At 35.5% G+C, this 17,737-nt stretch overlaps 1 protein-coding gene across 2 annotated transcripts; it reads left to right on the top strand.

Moving 5' to 3' along the window:
- The first annotated feature begins 14,784 nt into the window (after window positions 1–14,784).
- Window positions 14,785–17,195, top strand: LOC135128963 (heat shock 70 kDa protein-like). 2 transcript variants are annotated; one of them, XM_064056045.1, is made up of 3 exons: window positions 14,785–14,819; window positions 14,873–15,078; window positions 15,139–17,195. In XM_064056045.1, the coding sequence occupies exons 2-3, from the start codon at window positions 14,874–14,876 to the stop codon at window positions 16,776–16,778; spliced, it is 1,845 nt and encodes a 614-aa protein (XP_063912115.1). In that variant the 5' UTR covers window positions 14,785–14,819; window position 14,873; the 3' UTR covers window positions 16,779–17,195. The 2 variants fall into 2 exon arrangements, with proteins under 2 accessions (XP_063912115.1, XP_063912114.1); XM_064056044.1 differs by having other exon boundaries at window positions 14,797–15,078.
- The last annotated feature ends 542 nt before the right edge of the window (window positions 17,196–17,737 follow it).

The following is a 17,737-nucleotide window of genomic DNA, read 5'->3' as shown; positions in this document are numbered from 1 at the left end:
CATCTAACTTGGAATTTTATCACTGCATATGACAAATGAGTTCAGTACACAAATGACCATCCATTGGTTTTCCTTATGGACAAATACGCTCTTATAAATTTATTGGCATTGTCAACACCACTTGTGGTATTGTTGTAGTACAAAATCATTAAAAAATTAAATTTTGTCTTTTTTGGGAATATAAGCTACCACTGGAACGTCTTTTGTGAAAGCAAAAATTGTCGGGGTCTTCGAGTGGAATTTATTTGGTTGGATGTGTCGGGTTTATGTTTTCGCACAGTTCCTATTATGGTCAAAGTTTTGTCAAATATAATATAACAAGTGGTCTGATTTTTTCCGACAAAATTTGTGACACAAATTAACGAGTAGCTGTTGCGACGAAAATCACACGAGTCGACGAAGGAGACGAGTGTGATTTTCCAAAAGCAACAGCTACGAGTTAATTTTCACACAAATTTTGCAGAAAAAATCAGATCACGAGTTATATTCGGCTTGACAATCCAAAGAGAAAATTTTTATTTACTTTTTACGGACAATAATTCACATAATTTATAGTTAGCGTATTCGTTGAGTAACCATACCTACTTAGTCTAAATAGTAACAAAACAACAAGGCAAAACGTAAATAAATTTCTAAACATCAAATTTTGTGTGTGCTGCTGGTTAATTTTCTTGATTGTGGGAGCAAGATTTGGTAACAAGACTGTGTATGAAATTCGAAATGCAGTGAAAGAAAGTCAGTGCCGAAAGACCGCAAGAACGCAAGATTCAATTTGGAAGCAGTTTACAGAATTTTGTGAAATACGCAAGTTTCCTCTAAATAAAGCAGTCGAAATGAACGAGGTGGCCAATATTTTGGAAGATTATGCCTTTAACGCCAACAGAAAAGTAATTTGTATTATCGTTTTTTTTATTAAAGTTCATTTGACAAGTTTGACAAATTAATTTGACATAATTTATTTCGCTGAAAAACAGTGTTGTTGCCTGACAGAAGAATGTTTTTTCACTGAAAAAATTTTTCGGTGGAATGCCATTGGATAAATTTCAAACAATTCTGCCATTGTATTGGTTAAGAATTTTCGAGTTGGATTGTCAGTAAAAAATGTACTAATGAGTCACTTGTAAAAAAAAAATTGTCTGTTATTTCGAATCCACCACCCAAACATGTTTTTCCAAAATCTTTCAAAGGTTTACTTCTTTACTATTGTCGGTAGGACAACCAGTACATATTTATTTAAATATATTTTTTTATAGCATGTAACGGAACTTAGTTTTAAAAAAAGAAGAGTGGACTGGGGAAAAAATTGTTGGTGTTGACAGATAGAAAAATATTATCAAAATGTGTAATTTTGTTGATTTTGTACATTTAAATAAAAGAATAATATTATAATTGGCGCCCCCCTAGTGGCCCGAAGCACCCCATTGTACATTCGCGGTTAATTGTGTGCAAAATTCCATGATGCCGCCGAAACTTAATATTCCAGCTTCAGTTACTCTATCGGCTGACCAATTTGAGCAACTACTATCGACAATTAAGGAGCAAGCTGCAACTACACAACAGTCCGAAGCACGACGAAGCGTATCACCAACTTCTTACAATCGATCTGCAGGTAGTTTTGCTAAATGTAGTGCCAGATTTAATGAGTCAGATGACGCCGATGTAGAAGCTTTTCTAGACAACATCATAACATATAAAGACTGCACCAATATCAGTGACGAAAATGCACTGCGTGGTCTTTCAATGTTGCTCGAGTCTAGCGCTGCTACTTGGTGGCAAGCAATCAAACCGTCGACGAAAGACTGGCAGAGTGCAGTAAATATCCTCAGAGAAGTGTATTCGAAGAAATTACCCCCTCATGCAGTCTTCCGAGAACTCTTTGCTCGTGAGCAAACACAACACGAAGCCACTGATATCTTCGTTGCGAAATTTCGAGCTTTAATCGCTCAATTGCCATATAGTGTCGCAGAAGAAATGCAGCTGGATATGGTTTATGGACTTTTAGCTCTGAAGATTCGAAAGAGACTTACGCGTAGTGAAATAAACTCTTTCAAAGATTTGCTTAAGTGTGCCCGCGAAATAGAACAATCGTTTCGTGAATCCGCGTTTCGCAAACAAGAAAGAAACACAAACCAGGACGGAATGCAAATAAAGAAGTTACAACCTCGTTGTGAACATTGCAAAAAATTTGGTCACTTAAAAAATGAGTGTCGCCAACTGGAAAAAGAAAACGGTGATAAAGAACTGTCAAAGTCAACATCAGCAAGATCAAAACCTGAGTGTTATGGCTGTGGTACTCCTGGCTACTATAGATGGAACTGCCCGAAATGCAAAGAAAAAGCAGACGTCAAAACTAACTTCTTTGAATTCTCACGGCTATCTTTAGAAAATGAATCAAGCTGCGACGCTCCAATCCTACCCTTAGAAGTGAAAGGTGCAAAAGGAATTGGACTCGCCGATTCAGGATCAAAATGGAACATAGCTGGTCACACCCTCTACAAGGTGTTACAAGATAAGGGAGTTAAGTTTGAAACAATGGATGCAGTGGTAACATTAGCTGACGGAATTCCTAGAGATAAGAAACTACTGATAACAAATGTAGACGTTAAGATAAAAGACAAAATCATTCCAACTAGTTTTGTTATAATGCCGTATTTAACCCTGAACTATACGCTCTTAGGGCGGGAATTCTTGAAGAAGGCTAACATTGGTATAGATTTCCAAAACGAGTGTTGGTTTTTTAGAGATAAACCAGAACATACTTTCAAATATGGAATTAAAACAAACTCCGTAAACATTAATCCCATAACCCTACGTCAAAATGAAGCTCAGAAGATTAAAGACACGGCAAAAGATGAAATAAACACCCTACTTCAGAAGAATAGCACTATCTTCGAACAAGGGGGAGAAACTACATTTGCTACGCATCGAATTAACACACAAAATGCTGTACCAATCTCCGTACCACCGTACCCGCTGAACGGACCAAAGAAGCAATTCATGCGTGAAGAATTGAATCGATTAGTAACACAAGGAATTATAGAAGAGTGCGATACTCCTGGTAAAATCAACGTAGTAGCTGATCTGTTGTCTCGACCTTTTTGCTCGGATGAAGAAGAAAAGGTACAGAGCTACTTCGTTAGTGTTGACCTACCGTCATATGATGCTAAATCTATGCGACAGAAACAAATGGAAGATGATGAGATCAAGATTATTATATTATCTCTCGAAGGTGAAGATCCGTTAGAGATGTCTAGATGGTCTGGGAGGGGATACGTCTTGAACAATGGTGTTCTCTTCCGTTTCAACCCATATGTGGACTCTGAAGATCCCCAGTTAGTGATTCCCAAAGAATTACGTGAAGATGTTTTGGCCCAATACCATAATTCGCCTACAGGGGGACACTACGGCATCGAAAGAACCCTTCAAAAGATCTCTTCAAAATTTTACTTCACAGATATGAGAAAATATATTGCTCGCCATGTAAAAGGTTGTATGGAATGCCAGAGGTATAAACCAAAGAATCGTCAACCTGCGGGCCTACTTCAAACCCCAGCCCCTTCCCAGAGATTCGAAGTTGTGGCTGTAGATCTATTTGGCCCTCTACCGGCAACTCCCAGGGGGAATCGATGGATCCTAATAATTGAGGATATTGCTTCAAAATGGGTAGAACTTTTCCCATTAGTACAAGCTGACTCTGAATCTTGTGCAAAAATTCTCATCGAAGAAATATTCCTGCGGTTTGGAACTCCGAGGAAAATTATTTCTGATAACGGCGTACAATTTATCAGTGATGTAATGCAGCAAATTACTTATTGTTTTGGTATCACAACTCCGTTCATTCTTTTGTATCATGCAGAGAGTAACCCTGTTGAACGGAAGAACCGCGAATTGAAGACTCAGTTAGCCATTTTGGTTCAAGATCACCACTCAGAATGGGATCATCACCTGAGCAGCATTCGATTCGCCATAAACTCTACATGTTGCGACTCTACGGGATATAGTCCTTCGTTTCTCACATTTGGTAGGGAGATACGAGCTCCTTATGACCCTGTATATGATCTACGCAAAGTGATTGATGCAGAAAATTTCATACCAAGAATAACTCCTTACTTAAAGAAGCTAGCTACTACTCTGTCTGAGGCAATGGATAGAAATTGCAAGAAACAAGATGTCCAGAAAACCCGCCTAGATTCCAGACGACGACCAGCTGTATTCAAGAAGGGTGACAAGGTTCTCCTGAAATCTCATACTCTCAGTAGTTCCAAAAGTGGATTCTCTTCAAAGCTTGCCCCAAAAAGGGATGGTCCTTATACGATCTTCCGAATTGCTTCTCCTACAATCTACGAGTTAGGAAGCTGTACAAATCCTCCAGAAAGAATTGGACGCTATCACGCCGCGGCCCTCAGCCCGTTTGTTGAAGGGACTGGAAGTGATACATTAACGCCCTTAATACCAAAACGGAGGAGGGGTCGTCCTAAAAAGAATGTTTCATCCTAAACAACACCGGAGGGCCGTTTGTGTTGTTTAGAGGGGGAGTTTGTAACGGAACTTAGTTTTAAAAAAAGAAGAGTGGACTGGGGGAAAAAGTGTTGGTGTTGACAGATAGAAAAATATTATCAAAATGTGTAATTTTGTTGATTTTGTACATTTAAATAAAAGAATAATATTATAAGCATAAATAAGTCGTTTTCAAATCTGGTATAAGGGCTAGCTTTGGAGTGCATGTATTGCTTAAATGGGCCCCTTCCTCCAAATGATAATAATGGTTTATTTATTGTTACATATCCATAGATTGAAAGCATGTTTTGCATTTGTCGAAAAAGACATCTGGCCGCTAGTTTGTCTATCTATTTTCTGAGAGAACGTGTTAGATTATACATCAAAATGGAGACATCGTGTTATCTATGCACTCCATATTTAAGTCAAGCTGCAGTAAACGACTGGCAGATACCAGGATCACATTTCTCCTATAAAATATTGCCCTTTTCTTAATACCAGCTTCGATTATTGAAGTTAATAATGCTATAGTATTGATTATTGATTATTTCCGAAATGACCAGGAGTAGTGAATGGTAATTATCATAATTAATGCTTTATATTAGATAATACATATATCTTACAGAGGAAAGCTGTGTTGTACTATTTTATTTCTTGTTTTGGTAAAAAACCTCAAAATTCGTTACTTAGTAAATCATCTCCTTTATCTAACGTTGGCACTACGGTGATCTGAAAGTAGTCCAAATAAAACATAATATAGATAGATTACCGTATATTTCACCATCTGGTTAGTTTTATGGTGATCGCTGTTTTTATTTTATTGAAGGTCCAGGAATTTTATTATTATAGCATAGCTACAAAGAAAAATGGAACAAGGAAATACTACTTCATTTGAGATCCTTTTTATTTGTCATTGGTTAGAATAGGTTTGCTTTTATTCGGATACTAAGTTATCTTCGTATTGTCTAATTTTTTACGAGAGTTATATTTAAGGAAAACAAAATATTGTCTCCTAGTATTTCAGTTAATCACGTTAAATTACAGACTGCTTTAATAATATTGCTGTATTTGTACATTATTATTATACAAACGAAAACTTGTTGGATTAGATGGTCTCGTTATTCAAGTAATTGACCGCAGGTTATTCCCAAAACTCCCTATTTAGTTTTCCAAATATCTAATAATCCTGCAATAGGTTACATATCAAGCAATGTGTTGCACGTCCCACGAGGATTTACTAACCTATTAAATTTAGCAAATGTTTCAGTACTTCGACGTCATTATTGATTTATGAGAGCTTTCGGTTAAATTTAATAGGGTTGAACCAAACCGCTAAATGTTTTATTTTAAATGGATTGGCAGCCGCTGCGGCCATAAAAATCAAAATAGTGCTTCAGACCTCTACATTATCTCTCGAAACTCCTCCATTCAAGCACATTTTTCAACTTCCATACTTTAAAAATAACAATAAACATAAATTTGGAGGAATGAGATCATCGTGGCTTTGTCAAACCCCGTCTCTGAAGTCTTTTATTTTTAGTCGCGCAAAAGTAATAAAATTGCCCCTTCAACATTATTTCAATTTCTGTAAAGGTCATGCGTGCAGTACAATTCCGAGAAAAATCCTACATGACAGGTGATTTCGCGTGAAGTGTCAGAACAACACGGATGGGTTTAAAATAAGAACAAAGTGAGATGCCACTGCGACTTGCATAAGATATTCCAGAAGTCTCTTCTTCTAACAACCGACACCTTACGTGCTTCCAATAAAGCGAGGAGGTAAATCCCGAAAATTTCCCTTATTTGCGCGTTTGAAAGGCGTCACCCGAAACCTCTCAGTCAGCAGTTCTGCGGAGAAAGCTATCAGATAAAAAATTGCACGGAGACGTATTCAAGGAGAGACTCCAAGTTGGCAGGAGAGTCGATCGGATACAATTGATATGCCGAATTTTTCGCCAACACGGGGATTGGTACGCCGTCAGAAATGTCGATAGTTGAAACGGAAATTGGCCGACATACGCAACCGATGTGTACAAGATTGCGTGCGACAACCAGCTTTTGATAAATATTTATATTTTGGGGTGAGGGGGTCGTAAGCGCGGATGAGGTCATGTGTGAAAAGGAGCAACTCCTGGAGGTAACCGCTGGCGAATTAGCTCTCCGAGCTAGTGCTCGTAGTGTATACAACTGTTATGTTTGTTGTTTACATGGCCGCCATTGCAAGTTAGCAAAAGAGCGGTGGGTAAGCGAGCTCATTAAGTCTTTGTTTAATGACAAACACCACGGTGCTTCAAACACTACCTTTTTCGGCTAAATTAGACTGGCACCTAAATTCGCAGCAAAAATGCTAAATAATTTTATTTCTAGTTTTTTTCTGCGAAATTTCCGTCTGACTAGTTGTTGTTTTATTTTGTATTACATTTTTAATTTCATTTTATGGTCATGGTCACCTAGAAAGCGGATTATATGCAACTTGAATATCCCGTATTTTTAATATGACAAATAAATACATATTTGTGTGTTGTTTTATATTATCAGTTGAAAAAAAATCGTAATTTCTTTTCCTAAAATACTCGTAAAATCTGAAGGTAGGTCTGCTATTTTCATAGTCAGCAAGTCTTACAGGTCGTCGTAAATGGTTTATTAGGGGGTAATAAAATTCATTTATGATTTCCGTTTGGCGAAAATCTAGAAGAACATCTCTGAACATTGAGATTTTATGGTATTTTTCTAAATAAATGTACCTGAAAATTTGTTCGTTGCAGATTACATTAGCCAGCTTGATTTATAAGAGTGGTTTGTCTTGGGCTAAAAAAGTTTAACTAGGTATAGTGAACCAAGAGCTATAAGGTTATATGGCCATCATAAAAGTAGTTGACCGCAAATAAATACCCCCTTTGTGTGGTTCGCACTAAGCTTACCGGTTGGCAATAAATCATCTTCTAAACATTTCTTGTTCATATTTAACAGGGCCGGCTTTCAAAGCGAGTGGGTATTTCGGAACCCTCAGCGGCTGCAGGTAGTAAAGAAATAGTGGAGTGGTGGATTTTCATATTTAGTGAAAGCCGCCCCTGAACGAAACCACAAGAGCCGGTCGAGCTGCAGTGGACACGTTATTTACGACCCTAAAACCTTTTCTATTGTAAACAACTTAACTTCGACACAATGGGATGATTTTATGATGGCCATATAACCTTATAGCTCTTGGTTCACTATACATGTCGACTGAGCATACAGTATTTCATACCTAATATTGGCAAGTATGGGGAGAATAATTTGATGAAATATTAGTAATTTATTCATAGCTAGACATTGAAAAAGGCCGGTGGTAGTAAATTTTGTGAAAAATGCCCAAAGTGAAACCAATTTGAATGAATTCGTGGATGAAAGATTATCTCAAATTTATTTCAAATGACAATGTTTTTTTCAAAGCATGTGGGAAAACGCTAGGGGCTTTTTTAAAATTTATCTTGCATGTTTTTTCTTATTTTTGTCTTGATATAAAAAAAATTGGTCGAAAGTTGTTTCGCAGAACTTCCCTCACTCCGGAAATATAATGATATTTTTTTTAATCACCCTGTATACGCAAATCCGAAAAATATTAATGGAATGATAAAGCACAAGTACATACTCATCAATTCATCATATTTTGTACATTTTAGATAGGATTCATTCAGCAAACTTTTGAGCTAACGTCATCAATGTTTTTGAGGGGATAAGCAAATATATTTTAACTAAAAATTTATTACGCTCTTTATAACGTTAAAACGTCTGTAAGATTTCATAGCATTCGGTTTAGCAGATTCAAATTTAAACTGCAAAATGTTGTTTTATAATTTATAAATTTGACAACAATCGGCCCAGTACTTTCGGAGATTACCTGTCTAATAAAAATCCGTGACGGCAGACGGACGGACAGACGGACAGACAGACAGACGGAAGCGGGAGACCTAGTTCTTCGTCCTATAGGTGTCATGAAAGGTCAAGAAAACGTAAAAGCAGAGAGTCGACCTGCGGACTCGTTTACAATACTTCCTTCGTTTACGCTCGGGAAGTAAAAATTAATTTGCTTTTTAGATAACATGTAAGAGCTAGTTCAAATATCACAACATGTTTCAGGACAGCTTCATAAAAGAAAGTGTGAAAATATGCACGAATCAAAACTGTAGCAAATTTCCTTGAAACAAACTCTTGCCGGAACTTTCAAGAAAAATGAACAGCAAGTAAAAAGATGAAAGATATTTATTTTAAAGAAAGTACACTGAGAAAAAATTAGTGATATTTATAAAGAAACCATTTCTATCATTAATGAAATTGTAAAAACCAATTTATATATTTTGTAGTGAACGAATCTTCCGATCTTCGTGGGTGTTATACAGGGTGATTTTGAAATGTGTGCAATAAAAATGGGGAAGAGCTCACAATAAGATTTATAAATATAAATTGTTATACACGCCACTGGTAGTGTTTCTTGATCTACCATAACTATTATTTAATGAATGGCACAGAAATACTAGGATTAAGAATAAAAAAATCGGTTGTCTGTAAAGTCGGTTTACTGACGATAGTTGAACGTGACAACGTCTTAAGAAAATACTGATGGAATGGTAGCATTTTTCAAAAGAAAATTTTAATTTCATTTGTTTAATAGATTTGTATGTATATAGAGAAGGAGGTAATTAGAAATCACAATGAAATTGATCAAGTTAGATTTATTTATACGCATAAATACAATTATGTCAATTTTTTTAGTTTAATGTGTCTTGAAAAAATTGACACTACATTCACTTTTCAGTGCACTTGATACTCGACCAAAACATGTCAATGTACTATAATATAGCAGCTGTCCACGCAGACGCATCGCTCACTCAAGTAGGAGAGAGACGGATGGCGAACGCTGCCGAACGCGAAAGCCGATTGTGCCTCTTTGTCGCTCGTTCCGCGTTCTCGCTTGCACTTCAAGCCTTACATGGGACGCCTCAGAGCGAGGTAACGCCGCATGAGTCATGCTTTTTCGTGCGTGCAGCCGGCTCCATCGATTTATAAGACGTTGTCACGTCAAAAAGCGGCGCCCTGATAAGCAACATGCAAAAAAACAATAAGGACCAGACATGTATCAGTTGGCTGCCGTCGTGTGTTCGGTTAACGTCTTTGACATTGGTGAATTTTGCTAATTCACAGCGTGTCGACATGGTAATGCTTTATAGTGTGGCTGATGGAAACGCCAGGTTGGTTTCCAAATCGCGCGATTTCGTGTGCGCGAACATTTACCTCAGTGGTACAGCATCTCCGAGTATACTGTAAGCTGAAAAGCAAATTTTTGAACGTGTGGAAGAAGAGCCCAACATCAGCACTTGCCCCCTTGCAGCTAAAGTTGGAGTTTCACAGTTTGTAGTGCATCATACATTAAAAGAACAAGGCTTACATCCATACCACGTTCAAAAAGTGCAAGCTTTGGAACCCGCTGATTTTCTACGTTGTGTAATTTACTGCGAATGGTTGTTACAGCAATGTCGTGAACGCTCTAACTTTTTAAATTGCATAATGTTTACGGATGAAGTGGGATTCACTCACAATGCTGTTTTCTCACATTCACATTTAGTCCGATGAAAATTCACACGATTGTCGAGAATAAATAACCGTTTTCGTTTTCTTTCTTTCGGGACATTATTAGTGCTACACCCCAACTACATTTTTTGAAGTCGAAAGAAATTTTTCTTCATAGAAAATTGAAGACAGAATTTTACAGTAGGAAATTTGGAAAAACATCTGATTCTTAATCGTAACAGCAAAAAAAAGATGTAGTTTACAGCAAATGTATGCTTTATGCAAAAATTGTGTTATAGGTGATACATGTAATTATTATAGACATTTCTCGTGTTTCTTGTTTGTAGTATATTATTTCTTCTTTCCGGATCGCCGGAGGTTAAGTTGCAAATGTTCATAAAACGGGGCCTAAGTTGAGAAATATTTTTGCATATAAATCCGTTCTTTAATTATTATTATCAGTGCAAATATCGCCTTCCGTTCTTATGATTACAGTGTTTATCTTCAGAGCTTTTGAAGGTACTGAAATATTGACAATTCTCTTTCTGCAATCACTGCAAAAATCAAGTTTGTTAGTTTTGTTTTAGACGAAAATGTCAAAAACGGCCAATTTCATGCAAGTGTGTGTCAGTCTATAGTAGCACAGTGTGTAAAAATTGGCCTAATAGTACCGCATGATTTGTATTTTTGTATTTTTTTGCCTAATTCAAAACGTATAAATCTGTAATTAGAACTTCAATATTCCTGGTCTCTATTCTTAAGATTAATTTTTCGTATTTCTAAGTTCTTCGTTACTTTTAGTTTTTTTCTTTTTTAAGGACACAGCCTGATAATATTAAAATTTTAATTGCAGATTTATGTGTTTTGAATTAAGCAAATAATATAATTCCTATGTCATTTTTTTGTAAAATAGAAAATACGTTTTTTTTTTTCCTCTTGTGAACGTAATCTGGGGACATACTGTAGATTTCATTGTTAGTACAAAATCTACTTGGCTGCAAAAGGCAAGCAGAAATAACACGAAAATCGTTCCACGTTGACTAGTGTCAATGATTGAGTGCAATAGTACTGCATTTTCAAATTTTCGAGAACGTGGGGATCAATAAAATCAAATGCTTCATTCACTAATTTGTTGAGTCAACCTCTATATAAATAGAATTTTTTACAATACACCAGAATGCACATTTTAGACAGGATTTATTCAGCAAAATTTTGGGATTTTAAGATGAATGAGTAGACAAAGTTTGATAACCGATTTGCCATGGTTCAAATAACATTAAAACATTTGCAAAATTTCCGAGCACTTGGTCTTGTAGTTTTTAAATGGAACTGTAAAATGTTATTTAGTACATGAAACTGATTTTTACTTTCCCAGCGTCCATGACTCCTAGAGTGGGGAAAAAGAGCTCCTCTGTGTTCGTATGTCTGTCGTCTGTATCACTTTTGTTAGATAGACAACTTTGCAATTACTCGACTGATCGCTGTAAAATTTTATACGGTTTCTCCAGTCAGAGACGACAAAGTACCAAACGCGACGGAGGTACGGGTGCAATGCTCTTAACCATACATCACATATTTTTTGAAATGTGGATACGTGTAATCCATATCGTTTTCACCAATGTATTCCGTTATTTTACAGTCCTTTGAAGCACACCACATTTAGGTCCTTTCAACCAGATCACAAAGCCACACCACAATTTGGTCCTTCGAACCGGATCACAACAGTTTGATGATGTCATTTCAAAATTTTGTATACCTGCTAAATACGATTTAAATTTTATAACATAACTTGAGATGAACGATACCGCAGTCTTTCGATGAGGCCTGAACAATGGCCGTTCTCTATTGACGGTGATTTTAGACTGTAATCGTGTCACATTATCGACCTCATATTTTTCGTTCACGTGGTAAACAGTGAGAGTTCTTTCTTGGCAGTGTTGGGCAGTATCTAGATACTTGTATCTAAATAAAGTATCTAGATACATTTTTGGGTATCTAGTATCTGTATCTAGATACAATCGAATTTAAGCACTAAATATCTGTATCTAGATACAAAATTAGTGGCGCAGATACAGATACATTTTTTTATTTCACTTTTTTTTTCAGTAATTATTAGTTGAGTTATACTACTAGTAGTAATTTTTGATACTTCATGTTGGTGATTTTGGTCACATAAACAAAAATAGAGGTAAGAGGTCCACTAATAGTGTTCTGTCACGGAAATTTTCATATTTTAAATACCATCATTTCCTACATGGTAGCCTTCAGTACTTATACATCTTTAAATATAATCCTGAGGGGTAATAAATCTAAGCCATCGTAAGAAGATATTTTAAAAACCATAAACCGCAATTCACTATTCACTGCGTTTTACCCTTGTCGGGGCAATGTACTTTATCTGTGTACCTGAGCAACCCGGGTCCGGTAGGCCCGCTGTTTGTATTTGTGTTATTAAAAATAAGAGTAATTTTAATAGTAAAAATATGTGTTTAAGGTATGTTATTATTTTTAGAAAATAATAATTGCGTGTTACATAATGATTAATTTTTTTCAATTAGCACAAATTAGTTTGTAATCGACTAATCGAATGTTCAATAACTTCAATACATACATTTCTCTCGCATAAATTGCATATTTGTTCCTGTTTTATATCTTTATTTTTCGGACAAATGTAGCACCTTTTCCTGTTGCCACATGTGTCATTTCTTCACTTTTTCATTGTTGGACCTAACGCGAGGCGGGCTTGGCAGGTCCGTTTTGCCCTAGAATGTGCCGATTATGTTTAAATGTAATTATCTTGGGCAATAAAATTAATATTTTTACAACCCTCCGTAGAATAATTTATCGTGATTCGTGATATATTCTCAGAAATCGTGAAACGAGATTAAAATAAAATGAGTTTCAACAAAAATCTGAAAATTTAAAGTTGCACTCTGGCGATTTCTGCCTGCCAGGCAGCCTTTGATCCTATAAGGGACTTAAATACCTTTCTAAGAAATTGTACTTATTTTGCCTTAAACGGAACCAGCAATTCTTCATAAAATGTATATACCTGCGGCACCGGGATAGACGAATACCGGACATGGTCATAAAAACATCGTAAGCCGATATTGAAGAATAATAATTTATGACAGGTTGCCGCCAACAGACCTTCAGCACAGAATAATCATTTCCGGTATTCTTTTGAAATAATAATTTTAATGGTGGAGATAATTATTATTAGATATACTCAAACACAATTTGGACAGTGTAGTATGGGAATAAAAACAAAAAAAAATATTCTTCTTAAGCGTACGTAATAAATATTGGACAATTTGCGACACATCAATCAATGAGAGTTTAAAAATAAATTTCACATGTTCTAAACATTATAAAGGCACTTCTACTGCTATGGAAGTGGACGTTGTTTTAGAAGGGTTTAGGAAATTATGTATGTATGGTCTAATTTATGGCAAAATAATATCCGACGGAAACAGTAGTGTCTACAATAAATTACTGTCATCAGTGTCATTAATTAATATATATCATCTGCATGGTTCATAATTTCATATTCAAAAGATTGAATGTAAGAATCATATTATTCGCAATTACGTATCCGAGGAAGCGGTACAAAATTTGGCGAACAGCGAAGCGTAAAAATGTTTATTTTTTAAATTTAATACCACAATCCCTTCTTCTGCACCTGTGGAACGGGTGTTTAGTACTGGAAACCAAATTCTGACACCATGAAGAAATAATTTAGGTGATAATACTTTTGAAATGTTGTTAATTTTAAAAAATTCATTAAACAATACATAAAAAAGTACATAAAAAGTTTTCAGTTATTTTATTCGCCAAAGTTTCAAAAAGTATCTGTTTTCTTGTATCTTGTATCTAGATACATTTCGAAAAAGTCGAAATCAATCTGTATCTAGATACTTTTATCTTCCATATATCTGTATCTGTATCTAGATACTTTTAAAAGTATCTGTCCCCAACACTGTTTCTTGGTCATAGTGATCTTAGATATTTACTATGCAAAATTTGGAGATGACGTCATCAAATTGTTGGTGAGATGACGAGAACATTTTGGTTAACGTTTTACTATATGCAAGATATTTCTAAAATGTAAACATGTACATATAAAATTTCACAACAAGCAGTCTAGCAGTTGTAGAGGTTATATCTACAATAGAATCGCAAACAGTCCACAGATGGCAGACAAACGGAAACAGTGTAACCATTTTTTTTGAACACTTGGGGTTATGAAACATCTAAAAAACATAAAACTGGCCGGATCGAAACTAGCAGAATACTTCTATAGCTTACACTCGGGAAGTAAAAAGTTATAGCCTTTAACGCAATCAAATGCAAACTCAAGAAATTGAAGTCAGTTTTGCGCGAAATAAAAGTGATACAACGCAAGTTTATTAGCTCCAAATACCAAACAAATACTGAATTATTAGAATTGAATAGGTATGGTGGGACATTGGTATACGAGCATGTTAGATCGTAGTTTTATTCTACACTAAATATCTTTTTAGAACTTAAACACTTCATAGAAGACAGAATACCCAGGACTGGGGAACAGAAATTGAGAGAGTAATTTGCCACTTACTACGTACTAGCGCTAATCAGTTGATAAATTTTATAAGTAATCAAAGTATCTGATCCACTTAGACTATTTATCTGCTTATCAGATAAATGTTACTTACGAAATGACACTGCTATAGATAGCTATTATTTTCGCAAACAAAAAATGTAACCAGTTGTATTAACACTAACTTCTAAAACTTGTAGTATTTTGTTTATGAAAATAAATAAATAACATAATATTTTAGAATTTTAGAATGGATGATATAGTAATTGGTATTGATCTGGGTACCACAAATTCGTGTATTTCTGTTTATACGAAAGGCAGAATACAAATTCTAGAAAATACAAGAGGAGCAAGAGTTACACCATCTTTCATCTACTTTCCGCCTCAAGGTGGTATCGTCATTGGTGAACATGCAAAATCAATGTCAATTCAGAAACCCGAAAACGGTATCTACGGTAAGCGAATTTGAAATTAGAATAATCCTTAATAAGTACTAATGCACGTGGTATTTGCAGAAATGAAGCGACTTGTGGGCAGACAGTTTGATGACACATACATTCAAAAAACTCTCGACTATTTTCCCTTTGTAATAACGTCAGGCGCCTCTAATCTCCCAGTGATTTCTTTTAATCAGAATAATACAACAATCCAGAAAACACCACAAGAATTGTGTACAATTATACTACAAGAATTAAAAAAATATGCAGAAATAAAATTGAACCAGATAGTAAATAAAGTTGTCATAACCGTTCCGGCTTACTTCAACGTCACACAACGAGAAGTCACTTTAGTAGCAGCTAAAGATGCCGGGTTTACTGTGCTCAAGCTGCTAAATGAACCAACAGCAGCGGCTTTAGCTTACTACTTCGATAATGATATAACCGAAAATCATATTTCATTAGTTTACGATCTGGGAGGCGGAACCTTCGACGTTGCCATTCTTCAGAAAAAAACTGATAATGTGGAAGTACTATGCGTGGGTGGAGACACACAACTAGGGGGTCACGATTTGGATAATTGCATTTTAGATTATATTTTAGAGGTGCTACGCAAAGATTACCATTACAATGCAAAAATAAATCCAGATGATAAAAGAAGATTACGTAATAAGTGCGAAGAAGCGAAGAAAGAACTGTCATCGACTAATGAAGCATTGATAACTATAAACGGAATGGTAGCTAATCATCCCAGAATTATTATTACACTGACGAGGTCTGTCTTTGAAGAGAAAGCCAACAAGTTATTTAAAAAAACTATTGACATTCTACATAACTGTTTAGTCAGTTCAAAAATTTCCAAGCAATCGATTCAAGAGGTAATTTTATGTGGTGGTTCCACCCGAATACCCAAAATACAAGAAATGGTTTCGGAATATTTCGAAGGCAAACAGTTAAATAGATCTGTACATCCTGACGAGTGTGTAGCTGAAGGAGCAGCTTTGCAAGCAGCTATGTTATCAATTAATAAAAAACAGGATATTGAACAACTGAAAATGTTCGACGTTGTTCCTCTTTCGTTGGGTTTTTCTAGTCTCGGAAGTGAGATGATTGTTGTAATCCGTAGAAACACGAAGATACCGACTAAAGGATCTCAGGTTTCTGTAAACAGGCACGAAAAGCATACCTCGTTTTCTGCTGGAATATATGAAGGTGAACGCACAGATGCAAGGAAAAATCGTTACTTGGGAAAATTATCCATTGATGGCTTATCACCGGCACCTCCCGGACAACGACATGTAACTTTTACTCTCAATATTGATTCGAACGGGATACTAACAGCCAAAGCTGAGGAAATGTTGTCTAATAACGTTAAGGAATTGAAAGTGAATTACACTAGAGGTGACAGGAGTGAGTTTGAAATTCAAAACTCTTTACTAGCTGCAGTTGAAAATAAGGAGGCAGATGAAAAGTTCACAAATTTTGTTCGAATTAAACAGTACTTGATTCAGTATTTAATGCGGTTCTTGTATAACTTTGACAAAAAGAAGTTGCGCTATGGATCGATTAAAATATTTTGCGAACAGACAATAAATGACTTAAATGTTATGGAAGTCGATCAAATTGAATACGTAAAAAGTCTTTTTGAAGAAGTAAGTACAAAATGTTATCCAATTGCCGAAAATTATGAATTTGAATACATGCCTAAAAACCGATAATAGATATGCTTTGTTTGGTTATTATTAATTTTAGACTAAATATGTTTCATTCAAGTTTATTATTAAAAGAGTCGTAGCACTTCTAATTTCGCCAATCAGAAGAGATATTTGTAAATTTTGCTGAATATTAGGAATAAAACCACAGATAACAAGGATTCTATCTTGTATTTTACACCATTAATAATCTGAACAGCAGATGTCTGTCAGTAATGAAAGTACTAATTTTGTACTAGATTTCTTATTGTAATATTGAAAGAAAGTTGGTCCAAGTTGTGTTTTCTGCAGCATCTTTTTCGTCTTTAATATATGTTAATTTTGTTACGCCCTTTACCTTTTTATTAAATTCTTTTTTTTCTTCTGTTGGATGTTATATCAAATGTGGAAAGTATAAACTAGATGTATTCATATAAAAACTTACCGAACCAAACTTATATGGTGCAACGTATATTTTTCTATTTTGCGGTGCATTAGTTTTAACTGTAAATACCAATTAATTTATTATTTGCCTTACAGGCTTAATAAGATTCCCAGTAGGGGTACAAATTAACTTAATCTAATAAATATTCAAGTTTTATATAAGAGTAATTGTTCTATTCTTTCTGCTTGCCCACCCCTTGCGTTAGTTTCCTTATCTTCCGTACTTCTTTCATTCAGTCCATCCTCGTTTAGTACTTCTTCCCTACTTTCCTCCGATTCTCTCAATCCTTCACATCCTTCCAGCATATGTTCTACTGTTTCTCCCTTCCTCCAACATATCCTACACCTTCTATTAGTTTCATCCATTCAAAAATTATTGCCTTTCTCTTCATTTCCACACTTAAATCTCGCCATCATTCTTTTCTCTTTTATACTCCATCTCTCTCTGTACTTTGGTACACCATTTTTTGCTATTTTTCTATACTCTGCATTATATCTAGACTCCGATATTCTCGATCTGCGTTCTTGCTTATCTATATCCT

Source organism: Zophobas morio, unplaced genomic scaffold (assembly GCF_036711695.1).
Source record: "Zophobas morio isolate AGI-343-1 ecotype UQ-CSIRO unplaced genomic scaffold, CSIRO_AGI_Zmor_V1 ptg000014l, whole genome shotgun sequence".
Lineage (NCBI taxonomy): Eukaryota > Metazoa > Arthropoda > Insecta > Coleoptera > Tenebrionidae > Zophobas > Zophobas morio.
The sequence above is the reverse complement of the archived record's forward strand: the minus strand, read 5'-3'. Positions and strand labels throughout refer to the sequence as shown.

Bases quoted from the DNA above. Each gene is read 5' to 3' on its own strand.
- LOC135128963 (XM_064056045.1), top strand. From the start codon at position 14,874: ATGGATGATATAGTAATTGGTATTGATCTGGGTACCACAAATTCGTGT. The intron at 15,079-15,138 runs GTAAGCGAATTT...TGGTATTTGCAG, and splicing joins ACCCGAAAACGGTATCTACG to AAATGAAGCGACTTGTGGGC.